This window comes from Limanda limanda, chromosome 14 (assembly GCF_963576545.1).
Source record: "Limanda limanda chromosome 14, fLimLim1.1, whole genome shotgun sequence".
Lineage (NCBI taxonomy): Eukaryota > Metazoa > Chordata > Actinopteri > Pleuronectiformes > Pleuronectidae > Limanda > Limanda limanda.
Genome location: NC_083649.1, coordinates 15,739,771 through 15,758,170, shown reverse-complemented (window position 1 = coordinate 15,758,170; position 18,400 = coordinate 15,739,771). Strand labels below are relative to the sequence as shown.

General features: G+C 41.2%; 1 protein-coding gene across 1 annotated transcript in view; it reads right to left on the bottom strand.

The window, feature by feature from the left end:
* Window positions 1-18,400, bottom strand: part of LOC133019552 (disks large homolog 4-like) — an 84,524-nt gene that overhangs the window by 22,993 nt on the left and 43,131 nt on the right. Inside the window, exon 4 of the mRNA XM_061086076.1 lies at window positions 6,656-6,817. Within this exon, the coding sequence (XP_060942059.1) occupies window positions 6,656-6,739 (84 nt within the window). The 5' untranslated portion in view covers window positions 6,740-6,817. The remainder of the gene's footprint in view (window positions 1-6,655; window positions 6,818-18,400) is intronic.

Sequence of the window (18,400 nt, the reverse complement as noted above, 5' to 3'; positions counted from 1 at the left end):
AGATTTACATCTGGGTTCAGAATCGAGTTCCATCAAGTCAGCAGAGCTCACACAAGGACTGCGGTTGACTAATGTGAACATTGATACTTCAAGGTTATTCCCTGGACTTGAACTCCTGGAATGTTAATACAAGCTAGAAAAAGGGGGGTGTTTTAATGACCTGGCTGTCTGTGAATCTCATATGTCCATCCATCCATTACCTACACCGAGGGGGGAGCAAATCCCAGTTGACATTGGGTGAGAGGAGGGGGGGACACCGTGGACAGGTCATCAGAGTGTCACAGGGAGGATATACAGAGACAAACAACCATTCACACTCACATTTGGTCAAATCTAACCCCAATCTGCATTTCTTTGGACGGCGAAAGGAAGCTGGAGTACCCAGAGAAAACCAGGACCAGAGTCATATGTGTCTCTAGGTATTTACAGCTATTTAGATCATTAAATCTGTTCAAGGGTAATTATATAAACAAGTATCTTGCCTGTATTCATTAATCTGCTACAAAGTAAACCACAAATTAGGAAAAATTATCAATAACACAACACATGACACACATGGTAAATATGTTTGAACGCATTGATTTCTTGTTGATGGAATAATGAAAAACATCTTTATGTCTGTTTAAGCAGAATAGAGTTCTGCACAGCTGAAGCATAAACAATACACCCTGTGTCTATGAAATAGCAGCAGTGTGAGCATTTCCACATGTCAGGAAACACTTTCCCTCCCACTAGAACAGTTTTGCATTGCAGTATAAAGCATATTATTCAAGTGTGAATGTTGGGACAGATGTATTTGCTGATCCTGCGCAGGACTACCCGGGAGTTGGGTTCATGCTGATCCGGATATATTTACAGATTATGTTCTGTGCGCCTCCCTTTCCTCGTACAGATGTCGTCTTTTATGTATAGTTCCTCTGGAGACTTCTGTGCATTGCTCAATGGTGCATCTACCCCTCCTAAGACTTTACTAGTGAGGAGGTTCAAACCGGCACAGCAGGGCATTGAAAGACTCAGACACCAAGCAGGGAGAGGTGGGACTGTGTAAAGTGAAGGGGAAGAGTAAGATAAAGAAGAGACAATCGTAACCAGGAGGACCCCCAGCTGACTGAGAACCCCCCTTAACTTTCAAAAGTTAAATAGTTTGGTTGGAGACTAGAGCGTATATAATGTGTGAGTATGATGTGTTTGGGATGGTGGTGGGGAACTTTGTTTACGATTTTGATACCAATGAACAGTTTGAAGATTGGAATGATGTGGCTTGGTATCATGTTGTTATTTGGGGGGGTGGGGTATTTGATGTAGTGCCCTCCAGATTTTGCCAAAGTCCTCAAGCGTTGCATATCACTGTGTGAGGAAGCAACACACTAGTGCTTAAATTATCATCATCTAGCCTTACTCCCTTTGTCACAATCGTCATTGTAAGTGACTCTTAATCCAAATCTTCATCAATCACAAAGAGCAAAAACATAATCCTCATATTCTTCATCATCCTCAGATTTATTAATTTACTACACTCACTGCATTTAGAGCTCATCAAGCATAAAATGTTAATACGCATGTCTTGTATTACATATGAGAATACAGCAGAGTACACTATGTTCACATGAGTGGGTAAAAAACAAAATGGCTCCTCAGCCAGTCTTTTTCCACTGTCATCGAAGCCTCACACTGCTTTACCTTTATTTATGTATATTTTTATGCGTGTGTTTTTTTTTTTTTTATACATATTGTTATTCATGCAAACAATTCACTTTGAACTAAGTGTGTCTACTCTGGACCTTTAAACTTCATAGTGCGTTCCGCTCTCCCTGAAGAGAAACACAAGACTTCATAAATAATGGCAGCATTCCAGAAATAGAAATAGGGCCGATCCTGGTTCCCAAACATCGTGAACAACATCAACATGCACCTTTATATACGATAGGAGAAAACATCCTCAAGATGGAATTTTGCTGCATTGTTCGTTTTTAATAACAATGTTATTATTGATTTTCGAGCTGCCATTACACGTTTATATTTTGAGTTTTGATTCAGTGAGCAGCAGATGGAGGAAATATCTAATGTTAATTTATGATGCCGCTCCAATTTGAAATCTAGCTATATAAAATCTGTGTACTTTATGTAAAGTTGTACCTGTAATGTCTGGATATGTCGCCAAATATACAACTGAAATGTTCTTGCTTATTTTGGACTCTGTTATTTTCAGGGACATGATGTCAGGAAATTCATTAAGTACAGGATAGTGCATATTACATAATATACAAAACACTCTTCATTAGCATAGTCTAAGAGTTCAATATGGTGACATGTAGTAATTTCACATGAACTCAAAAATGAATTTACTTATTGCTGATGGTTGGCAAAACAACATCAAGACTCACGAAAGCTCCTTGGCCTAAGAGAAGTGTGATAAGAAAAATGCATGAATAATACCGAGCTAATTAAGGAGAAAATCCTGTTATACAAACACCACTGACGGATGATGGGTGGTCAACGAATTCACTCTGCAACTTGTTTAAGCTCCTTCCATTATCGCTGATCACTTCAACAGCAGCTATCCAGCAAAAATGCCCTTTATTCTCTGATTTCAATGAAACACATTGGGAGTCAGAACAATGGAGACTCTTACGGACATGGACGTGCAGTGCAGCCACAGTGAAGAGCAGAAACGTGACACAAACAACAATATGTTGATGAGTATTGTGCATATTCTAATATCTTCTACTTATGATGCCTAATGAAGATCCTTGATTCAAGTGTTTACCTCTGAGGTGCTGACTGCCTACACTTTTAACATTGCCTTGAATAATAAAAACAAACAATTAAAGATCTTACCCGCTAAGCCCAAACAAATGTCTCATCTATAGCATCAGAACTGACAAAAGGTAGCAACTGTCGTGATTATTAATTATATTTTTTATTATTGTCAACAAATCTCATGAAAGGCTAAAACCAACTATCTGGCTCTCCATTTTCCACTTTCTCTGTCGTGTTTGTGCCTCCCAGTCGATACACACTCGATAGAATGCAAAAACACACAAAAAATCATTTTGAAAAAGAAAGTTGCAAATTGTTTATGCTTTAACTTGTCAGCATCAAGCTTGAACAAACTTTTTTACATTTTTTAAAAGTCGTTTTTTAGATAATTTTATAAAACAGCCAGTGACTGTGGCTTTTAGCAAAGGTTCCTCAAAAAGGACTTAATAGAGCATTGGTTAGGGACTATTTTTAGAGGTGGATTAACACTTATTATTGAGCTAGTGAATATTTATGGCAGTTGAAAAGCTCATGAGAGACTGAGAGTGATTCAAAATTAACTGCAATGCCCTCATGTTTATTTAAAGTAAGGGCCATTTGCAATGGAGTGGCTTAATCATGTGATATTAACAGGTTCTGGACACAGGAGGTGTGACACAGAGGATTTAACTAAACTAGACTTTGGCTACATGATCAATACTTACAGTCAGTAGATATGATCCTCTGACTGTTTGTGGTTTCTTAAATATATTTGCCGTAAGAAAAAAAACATAATAAATCACACACCTAATCTTTTAATGACATTTATTCAAAGACTTGTTACAGATTTTAACTTCTTGCTTTTTGTTTGTAATAATAATTTGGCATAAGTGATAATTCCTGTGTGTCAACTCATAGTTCTACTGCGATAGTCATCATTTAGAAACTCTGAAGGCGCAAGGCCTCTGGGAAATAACTGAATCACTCACATAATGGATGTGAAACACTGGAGGTCAGACATCACATTTACATTTTTCTCTTAAACAGACTTGAATAACATTGTAATGGTGTATTTTAGAGAAAGGACACAGTCTCTTTCCCCGTCAGCCGGATAAATGGTGCTTACTGATCCCCTGGTGAAAGGCAAACTCCACTGGGACAAAGGGAGTTTATCAAACCAGCAAGAAAGGTCAGAAGGGGACATCTCTCTGGGGAGATAATTTCATTGTGCTTGTGTAACAAAGCTCATGATAGAACACTATGTCATATATTCTTTATTGGATCTCCCTGATTGCTTCAGTACATCGCACCCAAAATATCCCTGAAAACTGGTCCAACAGCATCATACATTATATCAGGCTGACACGTGCAAACTCGGCTGTCACACTCTGTGTTGTCTGCAGCAGCTGCTGGACTGACACCTGACAAAGCAGCTCCAGTCACTCAGAGACATACGGACACTGTTAGACCAAACAACCACGACCAAATCTTGTCTGGAGTTTGTTTCTCTCTGTTTTGGTTATAGTCGGTTGAAGTTTTCCTGGTAGCTGATATCAGTGGTGGATTTTAGATACTGGCGATCAGTGTAATCAAAGTCTCCTCTTCCTCCTTTAATATTATGGATACAGGTGCAGCCATCTTGTGCTTCTCACAAAACTTGGAGCCAGATCCTGCACAGTAGTGATTGTGGTGTTAAGCCATGGTATCGACGACCCGCTGATATGCACATCCGAATAAAGAAAGTTAGTTTCAGCTGTTAATCATTAAACGTCACCCAATTTTATAGCCTCAAATAACAAATTAAGCTAACTGCCTGAAATGACAGAAAGCGTCTTTAAGAAAAATGTATTTAATGTGTACCTTGACATTTAAAGTGGGAGAATATACCGCCTTTACTACAGCCCCCCACCAGGGGGCGACCAAGGCACTTTGGCTTCACTTTTGGGCAGCAGTCAGGTAATATAACTTTTATATACAGACCAAAAGCAGTAAGTGACCTTTATTTGGATTATTTCGCTTCACTTGCAGATTGTTCAGTTTCTGTCCAGGTGACTAAGGAGCAATGAACAAAAAGTAACAGAATATAATCAGTAACGTGATGTGTAACTCGTAAGATACACTGATATGATGATAACTCAAAATTCTGCGGCTGTGAGAGTTAGTTCTGTGCTATTTAACATAATGAATTGTTTCTAGTGTCCCGTATGACGCCCTAAACAGAATCTTCGATGCCACCACTCAACCTTTCAGTTTCTCTCAGCACCAGCAAGGAGAAGCTTCCATGGCCACCATCGCTCACGCTGAACACGCTCTGCATGTTTTAAATGGAGGCTGTGTAAAGCACACTAACTCATCCTATCCACTCATTAACAGGGAAGATTTTAATGGACATATCTGCTCCCCAGCGACTTCACTGTGCGGCCCTGTGGGAAATCTGGAAACGCTTACCCCTCAAAGCAAATACATACAGGAGCTCTGAAGTCTTAATATCCGGTGAGGCTGTTGAATAACATGTGTGGGCATATGAGACGGATCGTTATTAAGTGAGCATTAGAGCTTACACCTGCTCGCACTTGTAGCTACAACACCTACAGTGTGTAATCATTATTGCACTGCAGGCAAAGTGACTGTGCTCGTGTTCCGACTGATGTCAGCTGTATCTTTGGACTCTGTGACCAGTAGCTCCTGTGTCCTCTGTGTGTCGATGCCTCCTCTCTGTCCCATAGAGAGACATTTTCAATGCAAGACATTTGTCTCAGGTGAGAAGAACATGAACAGAATTCAATAGAGGGCATTCCTCCACCAAGGCCGAACAACCCTGCACACGATCGTGTAGTTCTTACAGTAGAATTGTAAAAGAAAATAGGACATAACCTGAATTATTAATTTTTCATAAAAAAATAGTCCAAAAACAGTGGCCATCAAACCAGTGTAACATATCTTCTACTCTAAGAGAAAATAAACTTATCATAGTATTATATATGGGGCCAATATAGTAGCAATTTGTATATATGTGTGTGTGTGTGTGTAGAGAGTTGTGTCACTATCTCAATCCATGTGTGTGTAACCAGATTTGTAAATGTGCAAATCTCAATACACTTCTAAATCTCATTACACATTTACAGATTTTTAACATGTTAACAAATCTGATTACGCACACATGGATTGTGATACAGTTGCACAAACAGACAAACACACACATACACACAGACACACACGTATAATATTGCTACAATATTGGCCCCTTATACTGTGGCTACACTTATGCCACTGTTGGATCTTCTAACATTTAACATTTGCTTTACACAACCAATCGTAAGAAATTGTATTTCATCAGTCAGTGACCACTGTAATCGTTACTGTTGTTATAATTCAGTTAGGCTAAACTGATTTCTCGCCTGATCCTTTTAATGGTTCCACTGATCAGATTACTCAGTCCTCAATACGTCTATAGTTCCCACTTGCACTTTGATTTCCAAGCTGTTAAACTCTAATATCAAGTTACTCAATAAGCAGGTCGAGGGCCAGATTACCTCATAAATATATTATATACCCATTAAAGTATTTATTGTGAAAAATATCAGGATTTCAAAACAGACAACATATTGAACGTATAGAGAGCTTTAACAAGCTTAGAGCATATTATGACTGTAATGTACATAACATTGCTATGCTAAATCATTTGTTAACATATTAAGGGACATAATTTGAATGTTTTATTTCACTGGGATTTGTTTAGATATCACCTCAATCCCTAAAATCTATACAATTACCTACAGGACTAAAGTGGCTCACTACACCAATGTCACGACTTAATCGGGTCAAAACAAGCTCCGTCCTCTGCTGACTGACTGTATTAGTGTCAGCTATTGATCAGCAATGTACATCACTGAGTGTGTGTGTGTGTCCGTCCTACCTTGACAGGAGAGATATGTGTGTGTGGCGTGTAGCCATGTATGGCCTCCATGGCAGCAAGGTTCTTGTCGCTCATATGAAGCATCTCTGCACTTTTTCCTGGAGCCAGATGTGCTGGACTGTGCTCCAAGGGGGGCGTCTCCTCATCCTGGTACCTGTACTTCTACACACACACAGACACAAACAAGACTGTTAGCAGTGGCAGGTCGGATGGAGTATAAGGTTTATTACTTCAAAACAACGAATAGTCATCGTGTTAGGCTATGATAAGGTTAAGATCACAGATGAACAGAATCCAACATCAGCCTCTCATTCATGTCTCAGCTCTGTTAAATTAACACATATTATATTATATTATATTGCATTACATTGCAAATTGCAATTTGACACTGTTCTACTGTTTGCATTTTGCATTTCACTTTTTACTTTCCTTTTTATATCTTTTATCTTTTATACATTTTTATTTTATATATTGTTTTTTATTGTTTTTCTTATGTGTGTTGTATTTATTGTGCTTTTATGTTTCTATGTTCATTGTATGCACCAATAACCAGAGCAAATTCCAGGTAGGTGTAAACCTACTTGGCAATAAATACCTTCTGATTTTGATTCTGATTCTGATTCCAAACACATGACAAAATGTCAGATTCACCCAACCCCCAGAGCAGTATGTCCATCACAGATGAATGTGGACCGTCTATATTAATATCTTCTACCACATAACATGTGCGACGCCTCCATGTGCAAAGTGGGGACATGATATAAAACCGAGCCTCAGAATGTTGCCATTGTGTTGAGCAAAGTGATCGTCCTCCACAACCACATGGAGCAACTAGAGCCTGTGAGTCATAGCGGCTCTACAGCAGCAGATCACGCAGCTTCTTCCTCGTAACCTCACTCCCCGACCGATCTCCCACACCTGGGCGGCCTGCCAGCAGCCCACTGGGCTCCACACACATGGTAGGCTTCATTCTAGGTGTGATGACACAATATATGCACACGGCATTTTCCATCACAACCGCATCAGAAGGTGGGCAGCATCACAGTGGAGGTCTCTCCCACTGTCCTGTGTGACAGCGCTTGCGTTTTTTCTACTCCCCCTAAAGCCCCCCCCCCCACACACACACACAACATGCACTGCTGCACTGCAGATGTGAAGCAGTCCGATCTGAAGACTGAGAAATTCAAAGAAGATCATTTGAATTTTGGCTGATGCCCTGATGGCCAACCCCGCCACTTTCCTCTCGCCTTTCTCTTTTTTTGGGGGGGACGCAGACGGAAAGGGAGGTGCTTCACCGAGCCCCCTGTCTCAGACAGGGCTGCCTAGCAACCAGAGCAGAGATTGCGGTGCCACGGTCGGGGCTGCCAGCATCGGTCCAGGATCACATTACACTGAGACAGCAAGAAAGAAAAGGAGTGAAACAGAGATGAAGATAGAGGAGAAAGTGAGGGGGGTGGGTAAAAATGAGGAAAAAAAGTGAGTCTGTCAATAAAGGGAAGCAGCAGCGTGGGGGTGCAGAGGAGAGAAAATGAATAGTTGTTGATATCACCCTTCCATGATTACAGGTTTATGAAAAGGAAACCCGAGATTTGTCTTCATTTTGGCACTGCCACATTAAAATAAACTCGGATTAAACATTATGTACCTGTATACCACCAATTACATATGGACAAAAGAATACCGAGCTGAACAACTGCTGCATAATTGCTACAATTAAACCTTACTATATCTGTTAGCCTTTTATTCAAGGAAAACAATCACAATCTAAAACTTGTAAAGAATAGTAAACAACATGAATCACAGCTCAAAGTAGGCCGAGTTCCTTGCTGCCTCCCCCTCTCCTGCATGACCAACGTTCATGTTGCCATGTCGCCTTCTGTCCCACTGGTGGGGGGATGTGACAGTCGCTGCTCTGGGTGCGTTACAACATGTCCTTTCTGCAGAGAGCTAGGTACGGCTCTTCTTACCGGCACATTGTATCATTGTGCAGAGTATCTCCACGTTCAGATATACTGAGCAGAGCCCGAGACTAATTTATCTGGAAGAGGATGAAGACTAGATAAGAGGCTCTATTATAAAAAGTGAAAATACTGCCGATGTGATGTAAAAGACTATTTTCAGACGTTTCTCACCGAGAGTCGAAGCAGAGGAGGACACACTTAACATTTTCCCTGCTAGTTAAATATTGCTCGTTGTGTTTCAGATATAAATCCGTCCCTCATTTAATGATCACTATGCGAACAGGCAGCTCGGAGTCCTGCGACAATCAAACCAGAGAACTTCTGCCCAAGATGATGATGCCTTCAGGGGCCAGTGTGCTTGTCAGATGGATGGTCGGGTATGGCTTCATAAACCCCCTTCCCCCAAACACCTATACGCCGGCATATAAGGGGAGTCTGAGGGCCGGGGTTATACTCTTATCATCAAAACTAGGTCATATAAGATCATGTTGGAAATCAATATCGTTTATTGCTGTTCTGAACACTCGAGCCTGTAGGAGGAAGGAAATCTGGCCATGGTAGAGAGCGAAGCTATCCGAGCATCCAAATAACACTTTGGGTGGAGTATACAACCATTTGTGTCCGACTGACGACTGGACATTGACACACACTTAAGGTTATGATTGGCCAGATGCTACTTGGCTCTCCAGCTCTCTCTCCGATTCTTGAAAACTATTTCCGTTACATCCGAGTGTAAGAGGACGAATGCCTTCAAGGAGAGACTCTTGGAAAATCGGCACCATTATCCCAGCGTTTAAATGAAACTGCATCTCCTCACTTTCAATGACAGCTGGGCTCACACTCCACCCTCGTGTGTGGCCATCCGCATCAGCTATAAACTGAGCTTGTGATTTGCGAGGCGGCGGGACGACAAGCAGAACAGGGGTTATATTTTTTCTCTGTCAATAAATTTGAACACAGGGTTCATACGCTGCACAATTTCACACTAATTCACTCATCGTGATATACTGTCTGGTCTTGGCTACAGGCCTTTGGTAGTGCAGTGTGTGCGACTCCCGCCAAGCCGGGTCTGTTTTTACCTGCAAGTGGTTGTTTGTTTGCTGTTACTTGGCAGGTTCAAGCAAAAACTAATGAACAGATTATCACAAAGCTTGAGGAGAGAATGTGGTATGAGTCAGGGAAGAACCCATTACATTTTGTGTTGGATCTGGAGGAGAATCCAAGTTTTATTTTTTTCTTTGCAAAATTTTTACCACATTTTCGAACATTTTTGTTAAATGCTAATTCATGGATCTTGAAAATCTGGCATGTAGAGGGAACTGAAATTCATGAGTGGTGCAGATCCAAATAAAACTATGCATCTAGTGCTGTGACTGAAAAATAAACATTAAATCTACTATGTAAACATGTTAACATCAGCACTAGTGTCAGGAGAACATCCAGCAAACTATGGATGCTATGATACAAAGGAATGTTGCACCACAGGTATGCAATTAATATTGGTGATATGTCTTCCCTGTGGTTCAGCCTGAACTATTGCAAGCAGCTCTGAATGAATAATTACCCCCATTTACTTTTTGTATGATTTCATTCAAGTAAGCACCAAACAATTACCATACACTTAAATCTAAGTCCGTTAGGTTTTATGAAACCCAATAGTTTTACATAAATGCATTTAAAGGCCACAGAAGTATCAATGTCTCTTCCAAAACTTAAAGATGTTTTCTCTTAAGGCCGATTTACGCCTCTCAGTTTTTTCTAAAACGGACAGATAGGACCGCCCTATCTGCCGTGGAACGCCCTCTCCGAGCGCCTCGGACAGCTTTTCGTGCACCTCTGATTTTTCTAACTATCCGTGGATATTTCGGATAGCGTACGGACAGCCCTTGGCTGTGATTGGTCCGCAAACGACATCATTTCCGTACGACGTCATTTCCGGACCTCAAACTTCCTGCTTCCTATCACAACAAACACAACTATGATTCTACGATTAATGTGACGTGTGTGTTAAGCCAGCGGAGTTGTCCGTCTGACGGTGGCTCGTTAGAGCACTGACGTCATGTGTGCACGGTCACATACGGTTATAACGAGCTTTCAAAGCGCCGCTAGCGGGCTAGGCTAGCAGGCTAGCCACCATGCTAACTGCGGTCGCCGTCACGACTTTAATTCCACTTCTATCATGACACTGTTTCTACAATACCGTCAGGTTAGAAGCAAACACTGGGTAGTAGTAGTTAGTGTCGGGAGTCCCTGCTGACTGTGTGTGGAAGCTGGGGATGAAGCTAGCTGGCTCTGTGTAGCTTGAGGCTACACGGAGCTTCAAGCTGTGGAATTAGCAACACAGTTCGGAAACAAGACCGGGGAACCGCTGCGCTAATAAACGATTACATCAGCATTTTGACCTGCTGGGTGTCACTTTATTTTATTTAGTTGCCATCGTAGCCTACACTGTGTGTGAAGGAAGTGGGGAGTAAGTAAATAAACAGCGTGGACTTCTTCTGATTACTCGTGAGGTAGGCTTCTCCAAGCTTGTCTTCCGTTGCGCCACCTACTGTTCTGGTGGTGAATTGTTTTCAACACGGAGAGGTATAAATGAAAAAGTGTCCGTCCGATTCCGTCCGTTCGTCCGTCCGTAACGGATTTGTAGTAGCATAATGGAGCCTTTACAGTGCAACAGGAGACTAATTTAAATATAATGGATGAATTTCTTCTCTTATGTTATGATATGTTGTCTGCCCCCTCATGCCCACGGTTACCTTAACACCGGCCTGGATACACGAAGGAAAAACTGGAACTGGAATGGAATCATGTCTGTAAAATTAGTTTACCTGAAGTTCTTTTCTCACTAGCAGGAGGGTTAAAAGACTGTAACAATTCAAAACTGCTTGTAATGTACAAACTAAATCCAGTAACACCTCTAACAGGGGTTATTGTATCATTGTATCTTCATGGAAGGCCACCAGTACATCTGTAAGGAATGACTCAGCTGGAAAGGTGAATATAAGGAGATTATTTGCTGGCGCACCTGTACTGTAATAATACTTACACATTGGCTAAAGAAGCTGCTCCTTCAATGGTTCGACGTAATGTAGAGCAAATGTCAAACCCTATCTACCATCATCTCTGTTTGTAATTCAAGGACCAACGTTGAGCTTTAAATTGCTATGAGTTAGGTAATGGAATGAAAGCTAATCTCACCTCTCAGGAAAATCATTTCAAAGATACTTAGACTCCAAATGCACTCGATGTGCAGGCTGTGACACGAACCACCAGCAGCTCCTCAGGTGTAAATCAAAGGTCCCTGAAGCATCTCTAAATTTACCTAAATTTAAGCTCTGGCAAGTTCATCTATTTGCATTTTTTGTTAATGATAATGAATCCTTCATTTTTTTTAATGTTTGGATTAATTTGAACATTTCCTGCTTAGATTAACTCAAGGAGATTTTATGCTGAGTGATACAGTAAATCTGCGTGTCACTTCACAGCGTCATAAGAAGGAATTAATTTAGTTGAATGCAGGACAGTGCATGGCAGTGATAAGGTAGGTAAATGTGCTTGATAGATGTAAAATTGAACAGAAACGTATACATCAAGAGCACACAAGTGATAATTAATAATCAAGAAATACATAAACGCAGTTTAGCACAAGTTTGGTATCCAGCTCTTCTGTTAGACTTAAACACTCATGTCAAAGAGGTTATGTGTTTTTTACTGCGGCTTGTTAGTTAGTGTCGATATGCAAAAACTAATCAACAGATTTTCATGATATTTTTTTTGCCAATTTGTTATGGAATAGGGCAATTTTTTCTAAAAATTTTCTTTGATTTCTTAGAGAATAATTAATGGATCTTGGGGCATATGTAGGGGACTGATATTCATGACGGAACCTAATAAAAATCAGGATCTAGTTCATTTATGTGTGTTTTGACAAGTGAACTGTTTGGCCTTGGTGGTGATAAGTGCTCTACTAAGGCCTATTTTAGTTTTTACGTTTCAAATCCACATCTTGAAGTCACTATAAATATATATTTACTCTGCTGTATCAGTATACATAATTTAAATGAAACTTCTTTGGTATGAAAACATATTTCAGTGTATCTCTTTTATTAACCTGTCTATCCTGTGAACCAGGCTCTAGTTCATCCATCAGTAACACTGTAAAAATGAGTTTACCTCCCTCCACATACTGTATGTAGGCCAGAACACCTGCTGGATGTTATTGGAGCAAACCTTCACACCCAACTACTTTCAAGGCCAATGCAAGGAAGCGTGTCGCATCTGCCGCACAGCATCATCCCTCATCGTCACTTTGACAGAGCATCATGAAGGTTAGGCTCTCTGATGGTCATCTGAACTTCATCATCTCCACCACACTCCATCAGTATGCAGCCCTTGTTGCCCTCTTTGTTGATTTTCACTCTTAAGTTTCTCATCGCATGCCAAACCCCAAACACAGCCCTCATCTCATTTGCATTATCACAAATGGACCTAACAGTCCATCTGTTTTTCTTCATGCATATTTGTTTGTGAACCTCAGAAGACAGGAAATTCACTCATCTTCTGCTGGTGCTCACTTGAAGTCTATCCTCCAAAGAGTTTCAACACAAGTGTTAGTACCATGTAGCTATGCTGCAACAACAGCAGCAGCAGCAGCAGAGCTTTACACTTACCATGGGGTAGAATGCTTAAAGCTGCACCAGGCAGGATTTTAATGTAACAATGCATCCAGTCAAATCAAAAAGTGGGGCTACAACAAAGACAAGCTTCTTATGCCCCCATGGAGATGCTCTAGATTCCCCCTCTTTCACCCTAATTTAAGTCTGCTGTTGGCTGTAGTCCCTCTAATCTCATTGTAATGCTGACAGTTAACAGTGAATTACAAAGCCTCTACCTAGGAGTGTATTTACTCATTTATAATGTATTACATTTATTAATTTATCAGAAATCAAGCTCTAAGGAAAGCAACATAAAACGACTCCACCTCTGTTAAAAAGGTGTGTAATTGTGATATTGATTAGCACCGTTACTGGTTCAATACATTTCACCCCAGGGAGATCGTCAAGGTTGTCAGGTTCTCCTGTTAAAACTTTGTTTAAACATGTATAACATTTGCTGAGCTACATGTAAAGCCCATTACTGTTCAAGACTATCTCTAGGAATAAAAACTGAAATCCCTGAAGTGCTCTTGAGCATCTGTCACCATCTGTCATAAAAAATGAAGTAAACACACGTTTTTTTTCTCTCCTCGTACTTTAATGCTCAGTACTGTTTTAGAAGTGCAACATTCAGTCTTCAGCCTGATTAATTCGCTTGTTAATTTATGTTGATCCAAGACAAATTGATGAGATCCTGAATATCATTTCTGTGCGATGAATCATCATTGATAAAATCCCACACAAATGTATCATCCTGGAATTTAATAATCAGATTAGAGTCATAGATACAGTAAATTGTGGTGTATAGTGGGTGTAGCTTGGCTGTCGTCCTTCTGGTGCGGGTTGTGTGCGGTGGGGGTGGTTTTCATTCTGACTGTCTAGAGCCTGTTTTCACAGGAAACTCACACTTGTTTCTAAGACGAGATGGAAACAATATTCAGATGATGTTTCAGGGAATCTGACGATTGCCTGGATAAGTCTCCATTACATCAAACTAGATAAAAAACACCTTATCCTGATGATGCAAAATAATGGACTTAAACTTCGTAAAACTGGCCCCTAAACATAACATCAAATTTAATTCAAAGCTATTTTATAATGGAGTTAACAGTCGAGATGCAAATTATTCCCCTCACTTCTCCTCACAGGTCTCACACACATGCTCCAGTGGTCTTGATTATTTCTTCCCCTCCCCCTACATCCACACAAGCATGCACGGTCCATTTTTATGCTGAGTACATGCGTTTTTATGTATGTTCCACTGGAGGCCATTTTAACACACAGCACTGAAAGACTGGTAAATGGTTCTACACGAGAAACAAACATGTGCAATTATAGCAGTAGTGGGTATTTCCTGTCATCCTGGGAGATTGCCTGCAAACACAGGTCTGCAGCACTGCTGTTGGTCAATGTCTTAAAAAATGTACTTGTTTCTTATTGGTTGTATTCACACTGTAAAGGAGGAATCAGAGGTTTATCTCAAATAGCTCACTCCTCGACTCCAAATTCATCATAACAAGACACTCATGTTCTATAAACATCAGTTTTAACTATGGAAAATAAATGTCTTTATGATTTTGGCTGTAGTTATATTCGTTTAACAATAAAAAGAGAAATTCTGTTTGTGTTTTGCTTTCTATGAATACTCATGAACTGAAGGGCGAGTTACTTGGATTCTGTTTGTTCACCGTACTGAGACTGAATGTAATTGTAGAGGTCATTGATGCATATCTCTGCCAGATGCTTAGACAGAGAGTTTGAAAAAAGATATATATGTGTTATGTCCTTGTCTGTACTGTTTCTAATCGGGGTGAATTCATATCGAAAGGCCTCTGTTAGTTCGTTAGTTACCATTTCTTCACCTATGATGAGCTCACCTCCAGGTTAATGCACAATCTGTCTTGTGATAATATGCAGATTGAAATTTATAAAAGATCATACGTTGACGAGGGTGAATGTTTGAGTTCTTTCAAGCAAGCCCTCGAGACTCTTGCAGTGTGGAAACTCATCTGTCTGCAAATAAACTTGTCTTAAAGAAGGAGGAAAAAATAGAATTTCCAATGAGGGGGTGGGATGTATCCGTTGCCGTTTTGGAAAGTGTACCCTGCTGCTGCTTGCTTTTTCCAGAATTACCAGCCCAAGCTTTAACAACCACTCCGAATGCTTTACACGACAACTCACATTCAAATATTCCTACACACTTTCATTACACATCATTCACACTCTGTTGGAGAAGCCACAATTTTTTCTTGCCAGGGGACACTTTGCCATATATACTGGTGGAGCCTGGGATTGAACCACCAACCCTGTGGTTAATGGATGACCCACTCCACAGCTGCCATCTTGTGAGGCTGCTGGAATCCATGTTTGTTGTAGACGGACGAGGGGCCATTCCTTTACATTGCTGTAGTTTTGTGCTATACATCCTCCTGCAGTTACACGTTTGTCGCTCACACAACACCAGCTGCCGGACATGATAACAGCTAAGCTGGGAAGAGCAAGTAAGCACGGTAGTGATGATGGTTCAATCTTGCACCTGAACTCTGCACATTGTTGCTGCTGCAGTTCTCTGAGCTCCGAGTCAGAGTTCACTGCTCTTCATAAAGGAAGAAGCCACACACAGCAGGATGACACGGGTCAAATCCATAGGAAGGAAATGCTGTAAAGCTGTACAAAAAGTTACAGTAAGGATGTGTAACGTAAAAACACTGCCTCACATACAGGAATACAAGCTGCTTATTGCATTAAAGAAAGACACACCTCTGCTTTAATACTGCCAAATGATATTTTCTCCATCATTCCTCTCAATCATTTAATTGTCTGGCTGGTAATGAGTGACAGCGTGGTGTTTTTCCAGTAAAGACGCCTGAGAATCGATGCTCAGGGTGAGCTGATCATCGATCCTGATATTGAGATGACTGCACGCTGATCCCTGAGTCGTGAATCATTCATTGCATTAATGCTCCGTTTCAAACTCAATCCTTTAGCCAGTTTACATTGCGTGCCCTTCAATATGAGCGCCGTGCTGAAATGCAAAACCTTCAAACTTCGGCGAGGCGGCGCGTCTTGATTAAACGTCGTGAGGCCATCAATGAGCATTAGGCATGAAAGAGCACATTAAAGCATCGCTGAAGGCTTCCAGCCACAAAAAGAGTCTTTTAATTAAGATCTTGAGTTTAAGATGAGTGAAAGGCTCTGTGCCGGGCTTTGTTTCAGGACAAAGGTTATTCAAGCAAATAACCTTGAAAATGAGCAGCTATTGTATGACCCATGTGTAGCAAATTTACAGTACTTCTGGAGAAAGCAGGGAATTAAACCAAGCAGCAAAACCAAGAAATGGGTGCAGGATACAGAGGAACAGTAATACAAAATCACATCCCTGCTATATACAGCATCCCAAAAGATCTGCCTGAAAAAACCCGGCACCATGAGACTGCAACAGACTGAACACAAGCTGTTCCAACCTGCAGGACATATGTGAACCAACAAGGTATTTGGGTATTGCACAACAATGCAGAAGGTAATCTTGAATCTTTCAGGTGATTCGCATGTTTCAAAGGACAGAATTAACTGTGGCACGATAGAGGCCGCGAATAAAGCAATATTTGATACTCAAAAACAAAGTGTCTGCTGTAAAATGAGCGGAACCTCTTTTATTATAAGCCAGATCCGGCCCGATCAGCATTACACTACCAAGCACAATTCCTCTTAATTGAGCCGTTAATCCCATTTTGAAATCTGCTTTCATCACAAAAGGAACGTTTGATCAAGATGAGTGCAGCTATTTGAGTCTGTGGGAGTTGAGTTTTGATTTTCTTTTCCACCAGGAAGACGTGGTGTCTCCAGTGGAGATACAGAGGAGGAGGATCTGAGCCAGGAGTGTGGTGTGGGGACACATGGGGATTATATGAGCTAGTAAAACGCAGCACAGCAGGACCACCGTTTTTATAAAACCAGAAAGCAAACACCCACTTTAATTTAACAGCAGTAACTTTCAAATATAGAAATTGGCCTCGTCTTAGCAGAGGAAATGTAAAAAAATATATATATTACATCACGATGAATGAAATACAACAAGAATAGCCACCTATTTCATATTTACTGATTCTTAATTGATGAAATCCAGGAATTGGAACAGATGGAACGCAAACCAAACTGTCGTAGCTCAATCGTCAGACCAATGATCCGCAGCTCTGAACACTTGTACACATCATTTTGGCGAAGAGTCGCCTCAGATCTTGGCTTGGTGAAAGTAACAGACTAGAGAGCCATGTGTGAGGGAACTCTGAGCTGGCTGCCATCCTGGAAACACCTGAAGCTGGGAGGAAGGGAGGGAGGGAGCGAGGAGCTGGGAGGCGATGGACAGTTCACCGAATGAATGAACGATCGTGTTTCTTTTGGTTCGCACATTTTCAACGTGACGCCGAGATAGAGTCCAAATCCATGCCATAAATCCACGGCTATAAGGTGCGATTCCCCAGGAGGCCATAGCAGCAGCGACACTTCCCCTGCTACCTGACTTCCAGCTGGGATTCCGCCTCCATTGCAGCACAGCCTCCCTGATGATGAATAATATGCAAGTGGCCCTGAGCAATAAAGTAAAATTTCCCAAGGTCACACATGTTTAGCATTTCCTTTGACACAAAGCCAGGAACGTGAACCATATGTTTAGCTCCACCGTGACATGCCCCATGGAGAGGGAGTAGAGGACATATGATGGTGATTGATGTTTCTTTCATTCATTAATTATCGCTACCATCGACATATATGGTGAAGGAGCACAGTCATCAAACAACAACCACATCCTGCCAAGCCTGCTATATGGAAATCAGCCATAGAAGCATGGAGGGGAGGGGGGGAACCAGGAGCAGGCGGTGATGTAAAGGTATTGTGAGAATGAGCAGGTGCCTGAGAGCATATGGAGCAGAGAGGGAGCCGGAGGTGCAGAGTGGGATCCCTGTGCTAATTGGCGGTTGTGTAAAAAAGGGAAAACGACGCGATCACAGCTGAGGCACAAACGGGCAAAACTCCACATTTACATACACGAGCCACTCTTTGATTTCAATCTCGTTACACGTCTGCACGAACTCAACACTCCAGGTTGTGCATGTGGAAGAAAAGAGAGAGAG